Source organism: Fusarium fujikuroi, chromosome FFUJ_chr05, assembly GCF_900079805.1.
Source record: "Fusarium fujikuroi IMI 58289 draft genome, chromosome FFUJ_chr05".
NCBI classification, from domain to species: Eukaryota; Fungi; Ascomycota; class Sordariomycetes; order Hypocreales; family Nectriaceae; genus Fusarium; species Fusarium fujikuroi.
In genome coordinates, this window is record NC_036626.1 from 618,123 (window position 1) to 635,502 (window position 17,380).

Below are 17,380 nucleotides of genomic sequence, written 5' to 3' on the forward strand. Positions count from 1 at the left end.
CCCAAAGATGTAAGCACTAAGTAGCTCAGACGCCCCGCACCCTGAGGGTCACATCCCATGGCTCTTTTTTTGCTATCCTATCCTGTCAGACGGTTGAGAATGCGAGATCAATACAAGAACCCTATGTCGTGTGTTTACTAGCATCGGGCGAGATGTATGTGTGTGCAGTCCCTACGCTGAGACCAATCATCTTGGAGTTGGTCTGCATGGAAAGCTTGAAGACCAATGCAGCTGTTTCAATAAAAGGGCATAATCGTCGGCATAATGGCACACCCAGGATTGGATATCCTTTACGCTTGTGGCTTGCGTCGTAGCGAAACCGAACGTTAAAAGGTTAGCGTCGTGATGCCGGAGTTTACGGTTCTCTGGTAAATCCGTGATATGCCTTGGCTTGACTTGCCTGAATAGGAAGCCAGTTATGATGAAGAAAGTAAACTAAGCGATGTGATGTGTAATTGAGAAATCTCTGCAGTTTGTGGAGAGTGGATTGAGGACGAGCAGATCAGGGCTCAAAGGACGGGGATTCTGAGGGACAAGTTGATATGAGACGCTTGACTAAGTTGTTACCAAGAGTTTGGCATGCATCAAGGTTAATTATAGAGCGGCAAAGTAGTTGAGTTGCCACAGAGTTGCAACGAGATTGTCGATGTGACAAAGCATCAAAGATATGAGACATTACTTGAGACCACATATTCGCCTTCATATGGAACGTTTCTTCCCGTGTAGGATATGGGAGGTGTCTAGCGTTGGGCCCTCTATATAGGTCATTAAAATAAACTACGCAAAACAAGCTGTGAGGGAAGCTCGCGAGGGGACTTGAAGCATTGTCTGGTTCAATCGATTATCCAGGCTTTGCAGTGGGTAGAAGGCCAAATGGATGGCGATATATCGCTTAGGAGTCTTTTTCTCCCCATCATGGGACCTCGTAGCACAGAAGAGAGTTATTAAAGAATAAGTTGCTATCCCGCAGCTGGAGTCCGACTCCGCCCATGTAGATGTGTAGCGCATCGAGCTTCTCTGCTTGTGTCTTGTTATTCCTAGTAATAGCCCAAGCCGGCGTAGACACAGCGAAGAAAGACTCCCCCGAGCTTCGATATAGCTTCAACACCAGCATGGTACTAAGTCCAAGGCAGGATCAGTCCTTGCGTGACAAGACATATCTTTCTAAGGTATTCGAGGATCCACGCGAATTCTGTAACTTAACTTGTACTTAGTTTACTAAACTACTGCTGAGTACCTAAGTCTCTTCCTTATTTAGGGGCGAAGTCTCAAGCTTTCTTTGCCCCTCTGGCCTGGAGTTCTATTCATGCTTCTCCTCTGGGATATAGGAACAAGTTTTGTTCTCAAGTGATCCTTTTAGCAACTACTCAGCCTGCCAACTACCCGACGGCAGGACTCTTAATTCAGGAGCCATCCATGGCCCATACCAGAAATGCAATTCGCCCACAAATACATATTCATCTAATTCCGTATCCATGCTGTGACGGAGCCAGCGAGATCCAAAGTGTACTTGCATCTTCGTGTACTGGCCGGAAGGGGGCCACCTCTCGACATACATGTGCTTTATTGGTTCAATGGATATTGGGTATCTGATATCGTCGTCGTCGTCGTCGGCCCGTGCGAAGTCGCCGATGAATCTCTGAGACCCGTTGTCATAATGTATCATCATTCCTATAAATCCTCGGCCATCTTGTTCGTGTACCATGATGCTGCGGATGTGTTCTATGGGAGCCCATGACCAGGCAGGTTGGTGAGAGGTAAAATCAGGTCTGAATGATGACAACTGCGGTCCGATGACCATGGGAACATGGTTTGGTGCGAGTACAACTCCCTCGGGATAGATAGCAAAGGAAACAGTATGTTTCAGCACATCGCGTTGCCCTTTCCAGAGGAACAAAAGCCGTGGACGTGTGACGCGGTACCTCAAAGAGAATGGATTCTTTTTCGGGTCCTCGGTCCGTTTCGCTTGTAGTCCTGCGTGTACAACGCCTAACGATCGGGTCTCAAGCAGCATACTGCAGCCGTCCCCATTCAATCGGATCTCCAGGCACAATGTTTCTTCTTCAATTGCCGGAATATCCAGTGGTAAGGCAGCAGGAATCACCATTGGACCACGGCCCCGATGCTTAGCATACGTTGTTCGAAAAAGGCTCGCAGCGAAGGGACCCCCTAAAAGAGAAGATGTTCTTTGCCCGCAGATAAATGTGAGATCCATCTCAGTCATTTTGTCGAGGCGTATCACCCGGATATCTGTGGCTCGAGGAACTTGATTATTTAACATCCTACAGCCCTCAAGTTGCAAGAAGGGCTTGCGGCTCCCATCATTTGGATAGTAGAGTACCTTTGGTGGTTCTTGAGTGTCCCAAGTCGGGAAACCAGGGTGGTCCTGACCTGCCGTCAAACAGCAGAGCCCATTCTATATCATTAGTGACCCATTAACTAAAGTATGCCACGGATGAGAATACTAACCTAGAAGTAGGCTTTGACGGACTCAAGGTCTTTCTCGTTGGCGAGAACGTACTTCCTGAGCTTCACCTGGGGATCGTGGTTTGGTGGGTGAGGATGACTCCCAAGTCTCTGAATCTCACATATACCGTCCGAATCAAGACTGATGAGCAGGCCATCGGGGTCTTCTAGAGGTCGCCCGCAAACTGGTGCAGGCTGGAGGCGCTTCCAACTCTCAACGCGGGAGAGATCCTCCATCACGGGGTTACCCGTAGAAGCAAAACCTTTCAAGCCCATTAGCTGCACCATATTCCAGAAGTAGGCATCTGGACAATAAGATCGAACAATGTTAAGAAGTTCCTCGATGTAAGAAAGTTCGCGGACGAGTGGATTTTGAAGAGCAAATGTCGCTGCCCTTGCAACGGCTATCAGGCTGACACGGGGAAGTCCCGGAATGTCCAGTCCTTCCGGGAAAATACGCATGAAGTCGAGTTTGCGCCATCCAATAGCTCCCCTGAAGCAGTTGATTTCGGCTTGCGATCGTTGTTGCCCAGTGGGCATGATCTGGAAGATATCGAAGCAGCGACGATGTAGGAACGTGTATCTTGTATTTTGTATGATCGTTAGTCTACTCGACCGACCAAGAATCTGATGGCCCCAGTCTCCGGTAGGATAATTATAGCAGTAAAACAGGACCGCTGATGTTTCTGTATCTTCGATCATTGCCTGGCAGCCATCGCACCGAACGTTACCAAAGATGCTGGGCATGTTGTAAAGATAGATGCTGTGATGATGATGTAAAGGCTTGAGTTGGAATAGAAGAGATTATTCTAAACTTATGCCAATGGAAGTTGCCTACCTAGACTTACCTAAAATTATGCCAAGTTACCTAAGGATTTTTGTTATTTAGGATAGAGATACTGGGGCTTCTTTCCTCTTTTACCTAAAGGAGAAAGGAATGGCATAGCATGTTGGAAGAAGGGACATACACTTATTCCTACCCCTGAAGTTCTTTACAGAGCTAAGGTCACTCCCCTCTCGGGGCAAGAAAACTCAAGACTTTGAAAGGCTAAAATAACCTCAGTAAAGAGTCTACTAAACTTAGAGTAGACTTATCTAAATATCTTCATTACTTGGGGTCAATGTCTGAGGCTTTTCTGCCTCTCCGCTCGCTTAGACGGGCGTCCACGAATTCTCCAAGAGCGTGCTGTAGGATCAAAATGTGAGACAAAAGAGCTGTTGAGCTCCGAAATGTGAATATAACAAGTCAAACCTACACCGCTGTCCTAGCACGACAGTCAAAGATAGCCACCGCACAAAAGTACCTCAACACCAACACCCGCAGTGCCGTCTCCTGTTATCGACTGGGCGCATCAGAGGGCACAGAGGGAAAATACCCAGGCTTTGACGCTCGTTCCCGATCGGCTTTCGCCGCTTCGGCTTGTCGCTTCTTCAGCAATCTTTGCTGGTAAAAGGCCCTGTTTCTGTTAGCATGTTGCACCACAAGCAAACTGACAAGCAACGTACGTTTTCAGCTCAAACACACGGGGCTCTTCCTCAGCAGGGGGGGTTTTGTCTTCCTTGTCCTACAGAAGTCAGTCATGCAAAGATAAACTAGCATGTACACTCACCTTGTCTTCATCCTTCTTCTCCTTCTTCTCCTCCTTCTCCTCCTTATCTTTCTCCTTATCCCCATCCTTTTCCTTCTTATCCTTTTCTTTATCCTTCTTCTCTTCCTTCTCCTTCTTCTTCTTCTGCTTCTCCTCGTACTCCTTCTTAACCCTCTCTTTCTCCTCCTCTAACTCCTTCTCCCTCTTCCTCTTCGCAGCCTCCTCATCAATCTTGGGCGTGCAAAAGTACCGATCCTTGAGGTGGACTGGACAAACAAAGAAGAAATCCTACCATACCAATCACATAAGTTTAAGCTTACAAAGGGATCAGCTGTATTTGCTTCTTCATGTCAGTATCCCGCATACCTTTTGGTCAGGTGTGATTAGCACTGAGGTGCTCGACTTGTAGCAGATATCGCATGCCTTGGCCGCTGTCTCAGCAACCTTGCGGAGCGTGTAGATGTTCGGAAACGTAGTCGCCATGATTGTGATTCAGAATCGACAATATTGTAAGACAAAAAGATTGTTTGTTTACTACGGCACCTGACGGCTCGTATCACACGAGGTTCGGTGAATAAGGCTGGGCTGGGTTGGGTATTCGCGGGGAAGCGCCCCGTCCGACTTTGACGTCAGCACCTGATAGGGCGGAGCACCCCCTGAAAGGTTTGACAACAGCGCCTGTAACCCGCCAAAACTGGCGCCAGTCCCTGACTAATAAGCGCCCGCCGTCATGAATCGCTATCTTATCGCACTTGTAGGAAATATGATGACCTTTGCATATCCGACCGCCACAACCAACTCCTAACAATTCTCTTACACCCAATTTTTCAACCCCCAATCTTTTTTGAAAGCAGTGATACAATTCACGGAAAGACCATTGGATTCAGTCATGGGCAAATCGCTCGATACGGAGAAGCTGGGTTCGGTATTTGGGACCCGGCCGGATATTCTTGAAGGAATTCAGAGAGCAGCTGGTAAACAATACCCCTGACGATGTAATTCGCGAAATACTAACTCTGGAGTCTAGATACACCTGGTCGAATCGCCTTGTTCAACGAAATTGCAACTCATGTTTACGATCAGTTGTTAAATGGAGGAACCGAGCCTGCGCATAAGAAGAGAAGAGTTGATGTTCAAACAAACGGAGGCGCGAATGGTACAAAGGCTGTCAAGACCGAAACGAATGCCGCAGATGAGCCTGTTGTTCTCGAAATCAAGGAGATTTCAGTTTCCGTGCCCCAGAGGAAGAAGTTTGAGTTGTGTTTTACCGACGGCCACATCTACACTCGCGCGCCAAACACAACAGCACCGATTCCAGCTATAACCTACGCGTGGTCAGACATTGGTACGCGTTACCGCATTGTTGTTATGGGCTCCATGCTAATCTTGCGCCAGAATATGTATTCTACCTCCCCGTACCCGAAAAGAACCAGGTCCAACACAACTATGTCATTTTCCCACGAGGAACATGTCTCCCTTCCAAGACGAACCCCCCGACCGAAGAGCCACTCGTGTTTACAGTTCCCGCGACTCCGCCCAAGCAGGGTACGATAGGTGGACCTGACGCTGGAAGTGCGGCTGCAGTTTCGGACAATTACAAGTCTTTGTTCCACTGGGCTCTGAACCGTCATCTCAAGCCTAATGGTGTCAGCATTACTTCAGCCGACCCAAACAAATTCCAGAGCATGGTTCGACAACCCCATCGACCAAGCGAGAAGGCCGTGCATGTCAAGGCCTTCAGGGGCTCCAAGGATGGATACCTTTTCTTCCTCGAGAACGGCATTCTCTGGGGTTTCAAGAAGCCAATGATGTTTATCCCCTTGAGCAGAATCGCCGCTACGAGCTACACCAACATTCTCCAACGAACATTCAACATCGCAATCGAGGTCTTTGCGGGCGAAGGTGAGGCGACCGAAGAAGCTGAATTCTCCATGCTGGACCAGGAGGACTATAGCGGAATCGACGATTACATCAAGAAGCACCGTCTCCAAGATCGCAGTATGGCCGAGCAGCGAAAAGCCAAATTAGAGCTCGCAGAGAACCGCGGACTCAAGAAGAACGGCGAAGAGGCTGGAGACGACGCACCAGCTGCAACTGGCATTTCTGAACTTGCAAAGGCGGAGTTAGACGCCGAGCAAGCGCTACAGGACGAAGAAGATGAGGATGAGGAGGACTACGATCCTGGAAGTGATGCGGACTCTGATGGTTCAGGAGAGTCTGATGATGACGATGACAGTGATGAGGACGAGGAGGACGAGGAGGACGAGGAGGACGCAGAAGGAGAAGCCGAAGATGGCGATGAACAAGCTGAGGGCGATGAGGAAGAAGAGCAAGAGGAGGTTAAGGAGGAGCCAAAGCCGGTCAAAAGAAGCCGAAAAACTGCCCCTCAGCCAACAGAATCTGTACCACCACCACCAAAGCCCTCCAAGCAACCCGTTCAGCAGCCCGTCGTGAAGACAGGCTGGGCAGCACTACGAAGTGTTGCTCGAGCGCCAGCCCCTGAAAGCATGGACTTGGACGAGGAGAAGTTTGACGTTGTCTAATGATGCAGTGGCTTGTACATATGTAACAATAAACTTGGCGGGATATGAATAACGGCGGTGTGCACAGCATAGGAGTCGAGGAACATGAATATTATCAGTGCTAAAAGAACACTGGTCGATGTAAATGTGTTATTGATGCAATCTTATCGATGTCTGAACTAGAGGGAAAAGAAAGTCTCGACAACAAAGGAAGTAGTAAGGAGACCCAGGATATCATTCCGTTGTTGAACTTCAAGGCAAGCGACTTTCCCTCGACTGATCCTCGATCCTGACCTCATCCTTGTTCTCCATCCTTGTTCTCATCCTTGATCACTTCTGGGTAGGCAAGGATTTCAATGCGACCTGCTCGGTGCCACTGAGCAAGATATACTTTACAATTGCCACACTGATGAAGAACATCCTTGGCGTCAGAGATGAAGAAGGGGACCCATGACAGGATAGCGCAGGAAAGAAGGCATGCGATACCGGCAGCAGCGCTGAAAATTTGTCTCAGGAACACATCTTTCTCAAGGAAGGCAAGGGCAAACTTACAAAGTGACACCACCAGATTTTGCCGTTGTGATAGTCATTGCCCTTACTTCACAAACTGGGCAAACAACCGGTGCACTCATGCTTTTCAGGCTCTTGAGCGGCAGGCTGAAAAGCTTCTCTTCCTTCCGCTCTGGCCCCAAGGTATCTTTGTGGTCATCTCCTTTCAGATTTTTGGGAGGTGGGCTTGCAAGTGGCGGCTTGGCGAGAGATGAACTGAATTCGATGGACTTGCGGTCTGAAGACCGTCGATTGTCGTCCTCGAGAGAGTGATGAGCATGATGCTTGTGATGCTCAGAATTGGATGCTAGATCCCGTTAGCAAGATGATCATGTAGATGCATGAGGAACGCAGCGCAACTCACTAGGACTCTCCATCGTGAATATAGATATAGGTAAAGCTGTTGATGAGATGGGATCGGAATCAGGTGTCTTTCAGCGTGATGAGGGTCTAGTTCTGCCCAAGGATGGCCTTGCAAAATGATGCTTGAGGATGATGATGAGGATGAAAGGATGATGTCGGAGGTTTCCTGGCTGCACTGAGCCAAGTTGAAGGTAGTCACAGTCCCATGATCAGAGAAAGAACCAAGCACGGCAGGAAGGCCCTCTTCTCATCAAGAGCGAAACGGGCGGAAGGCGGCCCCCAACATTTGGGAAAGAGGCTGTGACTTCAGCAGGAGTGAAGGTGAAATCGTGTATCACTCGTCCGTACAAGTTCTTCCATGCTTGAAGGTGATGGTCATTGGAAGGCACTAAGGTAGCATGAAATTTGTAAGTTGTGCTGTATCGAATCGTTGGCCGACATCACAAAGAGTAGAAAGGTAGTAGATGTCCGTGGCTGTGTGCGTGACGATCCATTTGTGGCAAGTGATGATGCATCGTAAGACTAAGCATAAGAGCGCATGCAAACAAGAGGATGTATTTTCCTGATATCAAGATGGGTGTTGTAGGGGCCAGTTATAAGTGGAAATGGTGATATCCGTGGTTGATGGATGCAAGTATTGATGTCAGCGATAGGCGCTTCTAGTCAGGTCAAAAAATTATAAGTGTCAATTTTGCTATTAATGTGCTCTGTAGAATATACCTGACAGAAATGCTGTAACACGAATAGTTGCAGTGACTCTCATTCTCGTTGCAGCCTTGGTACTGTAATCAGTTGTTGATGACTGCATGCGTCCAGGGTTGGAGTTGTGCCTGGCATTAATTCTCACCGTCTACGCAGATAACACAAGAGCAGCAAGATATCCGAGAAATCAGCCTGATACATTCAATAGATAACTTAACAAAGAACGTTTTCGAACCTCACTTCATCTCAAGATGCTCTCAACACAACTTCACGCTCCAACACAGCTCTTATCTTATCACCAATCTTATCACCATTTCCACAGCACGTGACCCCTTCCAAACTTTCCACTCCTCCATCACCGCATCACGACCTCAATCGCCATATCAATCAATCCAATCCCCCCGTACAATCCCTTCAAAATGACCGGCCGACACAAAGCAATCCGTCTCCCACCTCTCAAGACCCTGCGCGTCCACAACCCCAAGCGCCAGGTCGAGAATCCCTGCATCGCCATCATGTCCAGCGTTCTCGGTAAATCCCCCCCTTCTACGACTCAATTACCGGTTCCGAGACATGTCACTGACAAGGTACAGCATGCTGGGCCTCAGCAGGATACAACGCAACGGGCTGCGCAGCAGTAGAGAACCAGCTCCGCAAATGCATGGACGGTCCGGCTCCTCCCCCCGCGGGCACGAATACGATTAACTACCATCTCGCACGAATGCAGAAGTACATGACCGGGCCGAGGAAGCAAAAGTAGGAATATACACATAAAACGAAGAAGAAGGGTTATGCATTTTGGGCGTCGGAAGCGCTGCTTTTGCTGGGATGGGATGGGATTCGAGATATGTACAACAATACCCGCACGGGGCATAGAAGGGCGAGATGTATAGATATCGCTGTACGATACAGTTACAAGTACAATTCAAGTCATGACAATTTGCTTCAACGGTAAAACGGTTTCCAATATATGTGGATGGCAAACTTACGGACTTGTGGCCACATCACGATATACGAGACGAATCAGTTCATTCAAAGTGTTTGCATTTCACTACCTCACTCTGCAAAACACCTAATACTCAAATCAATAACTCTACCCATCATAAGGCGCACACCCAATGCCACAAGTTTCCCACATCCACCTCTATTGCGCACGGGGGGAATCACACCCAAAAACAAAAACAAAAAAAGGAACGATAAACCCGAATCTTGAGAAGACAGACACAAAAAAAAGAAGAGGTTCAATGACCAAGAACAAGAAAATCAAGAGAATGATGATAAACGCCCCCATATCTTAATAGTAGCGCCGGATCCCATGAAACTGTGCTGTAAGTGACTGAAGATGAATGATCCCGGTAAAGAAAACAGCTTTTCATCTTACAATAGAAAGGACGCATACAATGCGAATGAGTCATTTCTATGCAAGAAAAAAAGCCGTCCCGAACCAAAAACAAGTCTTAACCCAAGAAAAATAATGTCCATGAGACGAATGAGTGGCTTGAGTAGGCGGTGTTTTTTTCGTTAGATGGTGATGATAGAAAAAAGAGATGTGTTCGAAAAGTCGAGTTCGCTTGCCGTCTATATGAGAATGTATCGGCCTTGCCCAGTCGTCCAGACGCCCTTGGTCGTTATCGTGCCTTTGATCATGGATGGCTTCTTCAAGTAAATGTATGAATGTTTTGTTTTCCGTGCGCCGAAAAATGCGGTTAATGATCCGTGGGTATCCTAAGCACAATGCACCATTTCTGCCTCTTCTCCGGGTGGTGGGTGTCGATCGACAAACGAGTGTGCGCCTGTGAGAGGGTGTCTAGGAAGTGCCACCGACGCAGAAGAGCTCTATCTCTCCTACGCCTCCAGAGTACATGTTCCTGACACCTTCGCGCCACTCCATGAAGGCGATCTGGATATCATCATCGCCTTCAATGGCGACAAAGTCACCGTCTTCGTCGCGATATCGAAGCTTGAGCAGGCCCTTGCTGATACTGCTAGTAGTGAAGCGGGCAAGCTTGGCATCGATGCGATCAACAAGAGACTGATAGGTAATGTTGAAAGCCACGACCAGGGTGACGTAGTTTCCTGCCTCACAGTTCACCCGGACCTTGAGCTGTGTTGGGAGGGGCATTTCCGGGCTTAGGGGGTTCGAGTTGGGTGGCATTGTTGCTGTGCCAAGAGCTGGGGACACTGTTCGCGAGTTGGCGGCAGCAGCATCAACACGAAGAGCATTTCCTCCAGCACCGGGGGTCATTGATCGTGGATGAACTGGTTGTGAAGGGAAGTGGTTCATGCTGCCACCCACACTGCCGGTGTGCTTGTGCATGCGCTCTCGCTGAGCGCCTGGGCTGTTTGTTTGGGCCCGAGTTGGCTGTTCATTTCTAGGTGAACCTGTCTGTTCTCGGCCAATATTGGGGTTGTGGCCAGGATGCAGATGTTGGGGGATGCCAGGGACTGCTGGAATGTTTCCGTGGCTAGGCTGTCGTGTGCGTGGCATTCCTGGTGCATTAATATCAGGAGTGCTGTACGAGCGGTTCCTCTGTTGAGCAGCGAGAGCCGCCTGGTTGTTTGAGGCCATTGCTGGCAGTGAAGGTCCACGAGGGTTACGTCCATGAGGGTTCGGTGAAGGACCGTCGCGAGAGGGGGCACGTGGCATGGCGGGTGCGGTGTATCGGTTGCCGTTACCATCCTCCCAAGTTGGCTGAGGAGTGGCACTCTTAGGGAGGCCATAGTGAGGTGTTGTAAACATTCCACTGGCTGTGCTGGTTCTTGATGATGCTGGTGACTCGGCGACAGGAGAGAAGTAGCTATCACCCGCCCACGCGCCGGGTGAGTGGGCACCATTTGCTGCTGTCTGAAGGCTGAGTGGTGCGGGAGGCGCTGGTAGAGGGAAGCGAGGCGGAGGCGCTCTCACCATACCGGCCAGTGAAGCAGAGCTCTCTCCGGTTCCGGCTCGAGCGCGAAGGTTACTGGTTGAAGCTGTTCGAGGTACGATGCCCGAAGGAGGTCCAGTATGGTACCCAGCAGGTGCTGTTGCTGGTCCGAGGTCTTCATCGTCGTCGTCCTCCTGCAGGTATGGATTCTCCAGTCCTGCCCCATGCTCTCGGGTCCAGGCAAAGTCGGTTGAAAGCGAGTCTGAGTTCGAAGATTGGCGCGGCACGTTATGCTTCCTCTGGGTCTCCAGAGTCATCACCCATTTCCTCAAAGTCTCTTCGTTCAAGAACTTGATGACAAAGTTCTCAACACCGGGGTCTCCCTTCCACCATATCTGCACACTGTGGTTGCCTTCTGAGAGTTAGTTGTGTCGATTACTCAGAATTTCATAACTCACCTGGCTTAGAGAAGGACACAATATCAGTCACATTAGTCATGAATATCCTGCCCTTCAACTGAAGCTTGGCGCTCTTGTTCCGTGTCTTGGTGCCTGATGACCGCAGTTTATCCTTCTTATCCTTGCTCTTGCTTGATGAGATCTCCTTGCAACACAGGAGAATAGACTCGAAAAGGTAGATTTCGTACTTTTCAAGGTTAGTGTCGGGCCCCTGGAATCTGGCCAGCAGACTTACATCCTTCTCTTGATCTGTCTTTCCGGTGATCACACCATACACGCCATGCAGGAGAAGTTTGCCAAATTGTTCCACCTTGTGGCTCTTCCAATCCTCAACTCGGCTTGTTAGGTCCTCGAGAGCCTCATCAAGCAAGTCGCGGTTAACGGCTTCGTTAGCCTTCTTCAGCACTCGCTCGGCGGCTTCGCAGCCACTAGTCAGATCCAACTTGACCTCCTCATCCTCGGTCTTCTTGTTCAAATCCTGCCATGCATTAGCTATCGAACATCGAAAAAGCGCAACCAGCCTACCTTGAGCAACAGGGGATATTTCACCAGTCTCTGCATGGGCTTCAGCAGGAAACCATCCAGGGTGTTGAAATCGGCTGCCACGGGGTGTGAGGAGCGTTGGATTTTGTCGAAAACCTGATTCGCAACCATCGCCGCCTTACGCTGGTTGGCGATAAAAGGCTGGTAAATGTCGAACGCATCCTCATACATAATGAAGGGAGCCCCCCATCGTTGGGCGTCAGCGGACATGGAGTTTGTTGTCTCTACTCGGATCAGAAAACGGCGCTGGAAATCGAGAATGGCGTTGATGTTGAGGAAGATCTGATGGAGAGTATCGCCAGGAATCTCGCCTTGTTGATCGAGCGTCTTCTTCAAGTCGTGCAGGTTCTCGAGATCTTGGACGTATTTTCGCTCGGTGTCGACAAGTTCACGGATGATGTGGTCTCGGTAGGTCATCTGTCCGCCCGAGGGCTCGTTGTTTCCATCCCCAGATTCTGGTAAAGGTTGAAGGAGATATCCGCGTTCCTCTGCTCGATCCAAGACGTAATTAACAACTTGAGTCACCTATTTCATCACTTTAGCTCAGTCTACACATCATAGGCGGCATCTACCAACCTTTACAAAGCCGCTGGTATCGTTGCCCATCAAGTCAGTTATCACAAAACTATGGGAAGATGGAATATCTAGGTCTTTCATGCAGGCCTGGACGAATTTGAAGATGGCGATCTTGGACTTCTTAGCTTCATTAGCGCTAGGGTCCTCGACCTTGAGCTCTTCATTAGGTCGCAGGGCATTGTAAATTAGTAGTAAAGGGTATCCTCTTCGGAATAGGTTCCATAGAGGATCAACAGGATCATTAGGGTCCAGCTGATCCAGATAAGGGTCAAAGCCAGGAACCTGAGCCAAGCGCTGCTTGAGCGAAATGCAAATCTGGTAAAGCGATCGTGAAGCGTCGGCTTTTTGATTAATGATATTCGCTGTGGCTAGCACGGGGCCGCCGTTCTGTGGTGTGGCGGTCGTAGCCGTGGACAGAGAACTCAACGAAGCCGAGGAGCCAGCAAAGGCTGTCGAGCCCGAGAGTTGACTGGCGCGCGGCGCATGGTTCATGCTGGTCTGCGAGAAGCCACTGAATCCGCTGGAGTTTGGCTGAAAGACCGGGGCTGTATTATTTCGTAGCAACGGGGCATGGGCCATAGCCTTCTACGCCATCCGTCGAGAGGGAGCGACTTGGGAGAGAGTGAGATAGAGAGACGAAGCCGACAGCAGGGAGGGCGAGAGGGACGTTGCAGCGAGGTAAAGGTTGTCGAGGGAGATCGGTTCGAGTGGAAGCGCCGTGGGGACTGTCTTGGGTGTGAAATGTCTAGGGATGTCACTTGGCGTTGGACTCAGGAACGTTTCAACGAGCGGTTCGACGTCATTCGGCGGTGAATCAGCGTGAGATTCGAACGTTGAGTTTTCGCAGCTGCAAGACAGGGCAGGCGGGGTAAGGGGGTGTTGAGGAGGAAGTGTCGAGGCGAAGCGGCTGTTTGAGGGAGTAATCCGAAGATTGGAGCGACAAAGAATTGATCGCGGCGGGAGTCCCTCTTTGAACGTATACAGTATCGGCAGCGGGCCTGGTGATGGCTGGTCGAGAGTGTAGAGGTGGTGGTCTCGGGGGGTCAGGCGGTGGAGCGATCGAAGGGGGGGTTTAGTGAAGCGGATCGACGATGCCGAAATGGAAGCTGGACAGGTTTTGAAACGATGGGAGTAGATTCTTGTCTGATCTGGCAGGCGGGCCAAGTATTCCGATGTGTGAGTTTTTGGCGTTTTTGGGTGACGGCAAAGGAATTAAATTTAGAGCCAGAATAAACCGTTGTTGCCGCAGTTTTGGTCAAAGGAAGGATTTCGACGAGGCTGGGCGTAGGTTTAAGGTAAGGTTGAAGCGGACGGCAGATGGAGAAAGTCGTTTAAAGGAGGGAAGACCAAAAGCGGGCAGCGAGTGCAGGACAACAGCAGGAGCAGCAAGCAGCAGCTGGGGAGAGGAGGCGGAACGGAAACGGGCGGTTGGCAATTTAGCGGTACCTAAGGCTACTGGGCTGTTAGTGGAGGTCTAGTTAGTGATTTATGATTTAGTGGGGGTGGCCATTTCAGAGGCTGGTTGGCGCTGGAGCAGCCAGTCAGTGGACAGGACCTGGAGGGATTGGATCTCATCGATCTCTACGCGCTGACATTATCACTCCGGGGCAGATGATTTGATGGGCCAGTTATGACTCGAGTGATTACATGTTAGGTGATACTCTCTCTGTTTCTCTCCGTACGACAGATGAAGCGCAATCGCTTGAGTACAAGAAAAAAAGACCTCCCATGATCTGGAGGGGGAAAAAGGGGATCAGACCCTTGTGCAAATGGGAATGTGCGCGATATGACACAGTCGACACTGTACCACAGGGCGCAACTGTAACCGATGGAGTCCGTGCGATGAGTTCGAGGGACGTGCATTTCTTTGGGCATTAACAAGTGTTACCCGGGTGCACATCTCTATCCATCCTTATCCATTATGTTTCAAATTAAGCCCAAAGCACTTACTCTTCCTCCTCGGGCCTTTTTGATCGTCATCAGCAAGTCATCAACTAATATTTAGGCTTTGCACAAGAAAAGAAGCCTTCTGGAAGGAGGTCAATGTGCACATGAGTCGTGCTCCAGGTGAGAGATGCTCAGCCAAGACCCTGATCTACAAGTTACCTGGTCCAATAAAACACCAAAATCCAATGGTAACAGCAGAGTGTTACCAAGCATTGTCACTAACCACTTCCAGTCCCACATGTCCTCTCTCTGATTCAGGGATCAACAGGGGTTCCACGATACTGCAGTGCCATCGCTATCAGCATTCAAGCTAAAACAGAAGAGAAGGAAAAGCATTGCTGTCACCGTCACATGGCAAGAATTTTGACTTGACGCCCGAAGAGGGGACAAGGACAGATGCAGGGGTCTTGAGAAAGGCGATTGACTTAACATGGATAAGCCCCTGAATCCGCCAGAACGGGTGGTGTGGTTCCCCTCCTCTTCCAGAAGGACATTGCATGAATGTGCAAGGAAGCTTTCGAACCTTACTCCGTACAGGCATCCCATTTTTCCTGTCTACTTCGATATAGGAAGCTGCATCAGTTTGACACATCCGAGGAGAAGCTTCAACACACGCTATCAGCAATCATGACTGATATTCACTGATAGATCTATCTTGTATCTTGTTCGCGTCAACTTGACTTATCTCTGGGCTCAATCTACAGTTCAAAATCGGCGCCATGTTCCCACTACGCACGGCGGCTAGTCACACTTTCACACACCCAATCACCGCTATCTTGTATCATGGGATTTGACGACAAGATATTCCTCAGCAGATATTTGCAGGTAAGGAACGCAGCTATCCGAAGTATTTTCTTCTCATCATGAGATTTTACCACAAATCTCTCGATGAACCCTTCAAGCAAAAGCAAGCACGCATCCTACACACTTCAACTGCCAATCACCCCTGTCTGACATCATGGGCCCCAAGGCTCTTCAATCTCTCCAGCTCAGGGGAGGCGCTCGCTAGCTTCTTCTAGAGAAGGTTTCATGGAACCTTTCGAAGCCGGCTTTTGGCAGTTTCTCTGTTGGTTTGCTGCGCATTTCCGCTCCCCATTCGGGAATAGTCTAAGAACATGCATTGATGCAAATCTGAAACGCGTGGCTCAATGCACAGGCCAGCAACAAAGCTTCTGTGCAGAAGAATCCCACTATCAAGCATCATGTAAAAGCCCAATCGAGGAACATGGACAAAGAAGGCTTGCATGTAGAATGCTAGAATCGGCCAGAATGAACTTGGGATGTAGAGGCTAAAACGTAGCTTGAAACATAGAACTGTCTGCTTTTGGCTCGACCTGCTTGTACGCTACTGTATGTCTGTTTATGCCTCAGCTGCAACTATCGACGATCTTTCCACAAACCACTCGGGGATTAACCACATTCTGTCCATGATCAGCGCCTATCCTCCGCAGTCATCCAGTGCTCGTCTTGTTTAATATCCGAGACCTTGGAACTTTGCAAATCTCTTTCCACATATCGTATCGGCCATCGCCCGAATGCTGTGAAACTTGAACCTCAGCACAATAGGCAGCCTACATCAAGACCATCTCGTATTATTCCCGTGACACTTTACCACTGTATGTATGTATGTACACATTTTGACTTTTTCACTTCGTCGATCCTGAAACAAGGTGCCATCCCGACTTTGTATGTGGATAGTGTTCATGCGGAGACCAGAAGTGGAAATACTCCCGTCCAAAGTCGGGTGCCAAGATGAATTAGAACTCGACGCTCTTGTTTCAGGAACTCGAGCGCCTCCACATTTTCTCTTCCTCCATGTTACAGCCTTGTGGGTGGGTTCTCGTGGCTTTCTTGCGCTTCGATAAGCTTTGGGCTATGGCTTGACGATGTTTGTTTTTGGCACTGTCGATCCCGCTAATGCCTGGGAGAGGCTGTCAACAGCACATGGATATGCCTTGCCGAGGTCGAGAGCCGTGAAAGCTAGGATGATCTTGAAAGGGACTGAACGCGGGGTTGAGTTTGTTAACCTGGTATATGCAAACTTCAGGTGAAAAGTCGAGGCTGTTTGCGCAAAGGGTATAGATTCCGAGTTGAGAATAAACTTTCTATGGTGTATATTCTGGATATTGCGGCTTGCATCCAACAAGTCGGCCAAAGAGAACCAGACATCCCATCAAAGAGAATGTCACAGCCCTTCTCACTCTTTGTTGCACAGCCTCCCCAAAGACCTCTGGTCCCTTCCAAAAGACAGGATAGTTATCATGAGACCAGCAAACTGTCATGACAGAGAGAAGCATTCCCACTGTACCCAATGCCCCATTCTTCTTGTCCATGATCAAGCTGATCATGTTGCGAAAGAAGACCTCTTTGTCCCCATCGCCAGGCTCAGTCCATTCCCTCACAACGAGATCAACGTCCTTTCCCGCTTTCCCTTCGTCCGTCTTGTCTGCGCGCATGTATTGGTGGATTGTGTACCGCGGTACGGTGATGATCCCGTCATCCTTTGAGAAGACAGCTGTGCGGTTTCCGATTGTCACAAGAGCATAGCCTTGGACGACTTGGAGGTACTCCGTGTGAGTCTCGTGCCAGTGAAGGCCTGTGCCAGGTGTGTTGTCGCCGGCTCTCAAGTAGATATCAACGACTCCCGGTTTGTTTGTTTGGGATGAGAAGTCGATGCCTCCAGGTGGAATGAAGAGCTTATCCTGGTTTCGCGTGACTGTGCGAGTCATGATGAGCTGCTATAAATCCAGTAGATTCAGGTGAGAGTTTACGTGCAACATATGCCTAATTTTTCTGTTCAT

At 49.4% G+C, this 17,380-nt stretch overlaps 8 protein-coding genes; 2 read left to right on the forward strand and 6 right to left on the reverse strand.

The window, feature by feature from the left end:
- Positions 1-1,363: 1,363 nt before the first annotated feature.
- Positions 1,364-2,224, reverse strand: FFUJ_06937 (uncharacterized protein; the record flags this gene model as incomplete). Its single annotated transcript, XM_023577134.1, has 1 exon — positions 1,364-2,224. The coding sequence occupies one exon, from the start codon at positions 2,222-2,224 to the stop codon at positions 1,364-1,366; it is 861 nt and encodes a 286-aa protein (XP_023430250.1).
- A 245-nt stretch (positions 2,225-2,469) lies between these two features.
- Positions 2,470-3,213, reverse strand: FFUJ_06938 (uncharacterized protein; the record flags this gene model as incomplete). Its single annotated transcript, XM_023577135.1, has 1 exon — positions 2,470-3,213. One exon carries the CDS (start codon positions 3,211-3,213, stop codon positions 2,470-2,472), a length of 744 nt encoding a protein of 247 aa, XP_023430251.1.
- Positions 3,214-3,802: 589 nt separating this feature from the next.
- Positions 3,803-4,538, reverse strand: FFUJ_06939 (uncharacterized protein; the record flags this gene model as incomplete). XM_023577136.1 has 4 exons in its annotated part: positions 3,803-3,923; positions 3,973-4,031; positions 4,077-4,343; positions 4,422-4,538. The coding sequence occupies 4 exons, from the start codon at positions 4,536-4,538 to the stop codon at positions 3,803-3,805; spliced, it is 564 nt and encodes a 187-aa protein (XP_023430252.1).
- A 406-nt stretch (positions 4,539-4,944) lies between these two features.
- On the forward strand, positions 4,945-6,598 carry FFUJ_06940 (related to structure-specific recognition proteins; the record flags this gene model as incomplete). XM_023577137.1 has 3 exons in its annotated part: positions 4,945-5,029; positions 5,083-5,400; positions 5,451-6,598. The coding sequence occupies 3 exons, from the start codon at positions 4,945-4,947 to the stop codon at positions 6,596-6,598; spliced, it is 1,551 nt and encodes a 516-aa protein (XP_023430253.1).
- A 274-nt stretch (positions 6,599-6,872) lies between these two features.
- Positions 6,873-7,503, reverse strand: FFUJ_06941 (uncharacterized protein; the record flags this gene model as incomplete). XM_023577138.1 has 3 exons in its annotated part: positions 6,873-7,074; positions 7,130-7,433; positions 7,491-7,503. The coding sequence occupies 3 exons, from the start codon at positions 7,501-7,503 to the stop codon at positions 6,873-6,875; spliced, it is 519 nt and encodes a 172-aa protein (XP_023431416.1).
- Positions 7,504-8,610: 1,107 nt separating this feature from the next.
- On the forward strand, positions 8,611-8,951 carry FFUJ_06942 (related to ribosomal protein S37; the record flags this gene model as incomplete). XM_023577139.1 has 2 exons in its annotated part: positions 8,611-8,722; positions 8,785-8,951. 2 exons carry the CDS (start codon positions 8,611-8,613, stop codon positions 8,949-8,951), a joined length of 279 nt encoding a protein of 92 aa, XP_023430254.1.
- A 1,047-nt stretch (positions 8,952-9,998) lies between these two features.
- FFUJ_06943 (related to Scd1 protein) lies at positions 9,999-13,124 on the reverse strand (the record flags this gene model as incomplete). XM_023577141.1 has 5 exons in its annotated part: positions 9,999-11,467; positions 11,514-11,700; positions 11,749-11,991; positions 12,039-12,581; positions 12,633-13,124. The coding sequence occupies 5 exons, from the start codon at positions 13,122-13,124 to the stop codon at positions 9,999-10,001; spliced, it is 2,934 nt and encodes a 977-aa protein (XP_023431321.1).
- Positions 13,125-16,684: 3,560 nt separating this feature from the next.
- Positions 16,685-17,308, reverse strand: FFUJ_06944 (uncharacterized protein; the record flags this gene model as incomplete). Its single annotated transcript, XM_023577142.1, has 1 exon — positions 16,685-17,308. The coding sequence occupies one exon, from the start codon at positions 17,306-17,308 to the stop codon at positions 16,685-16,687; it is 624 nt and encodes a 207-aa protein (XP_023430255.1).
- Between the last annotated feature and the right edge of the window lie 72 nt (positions 17,309-17,380).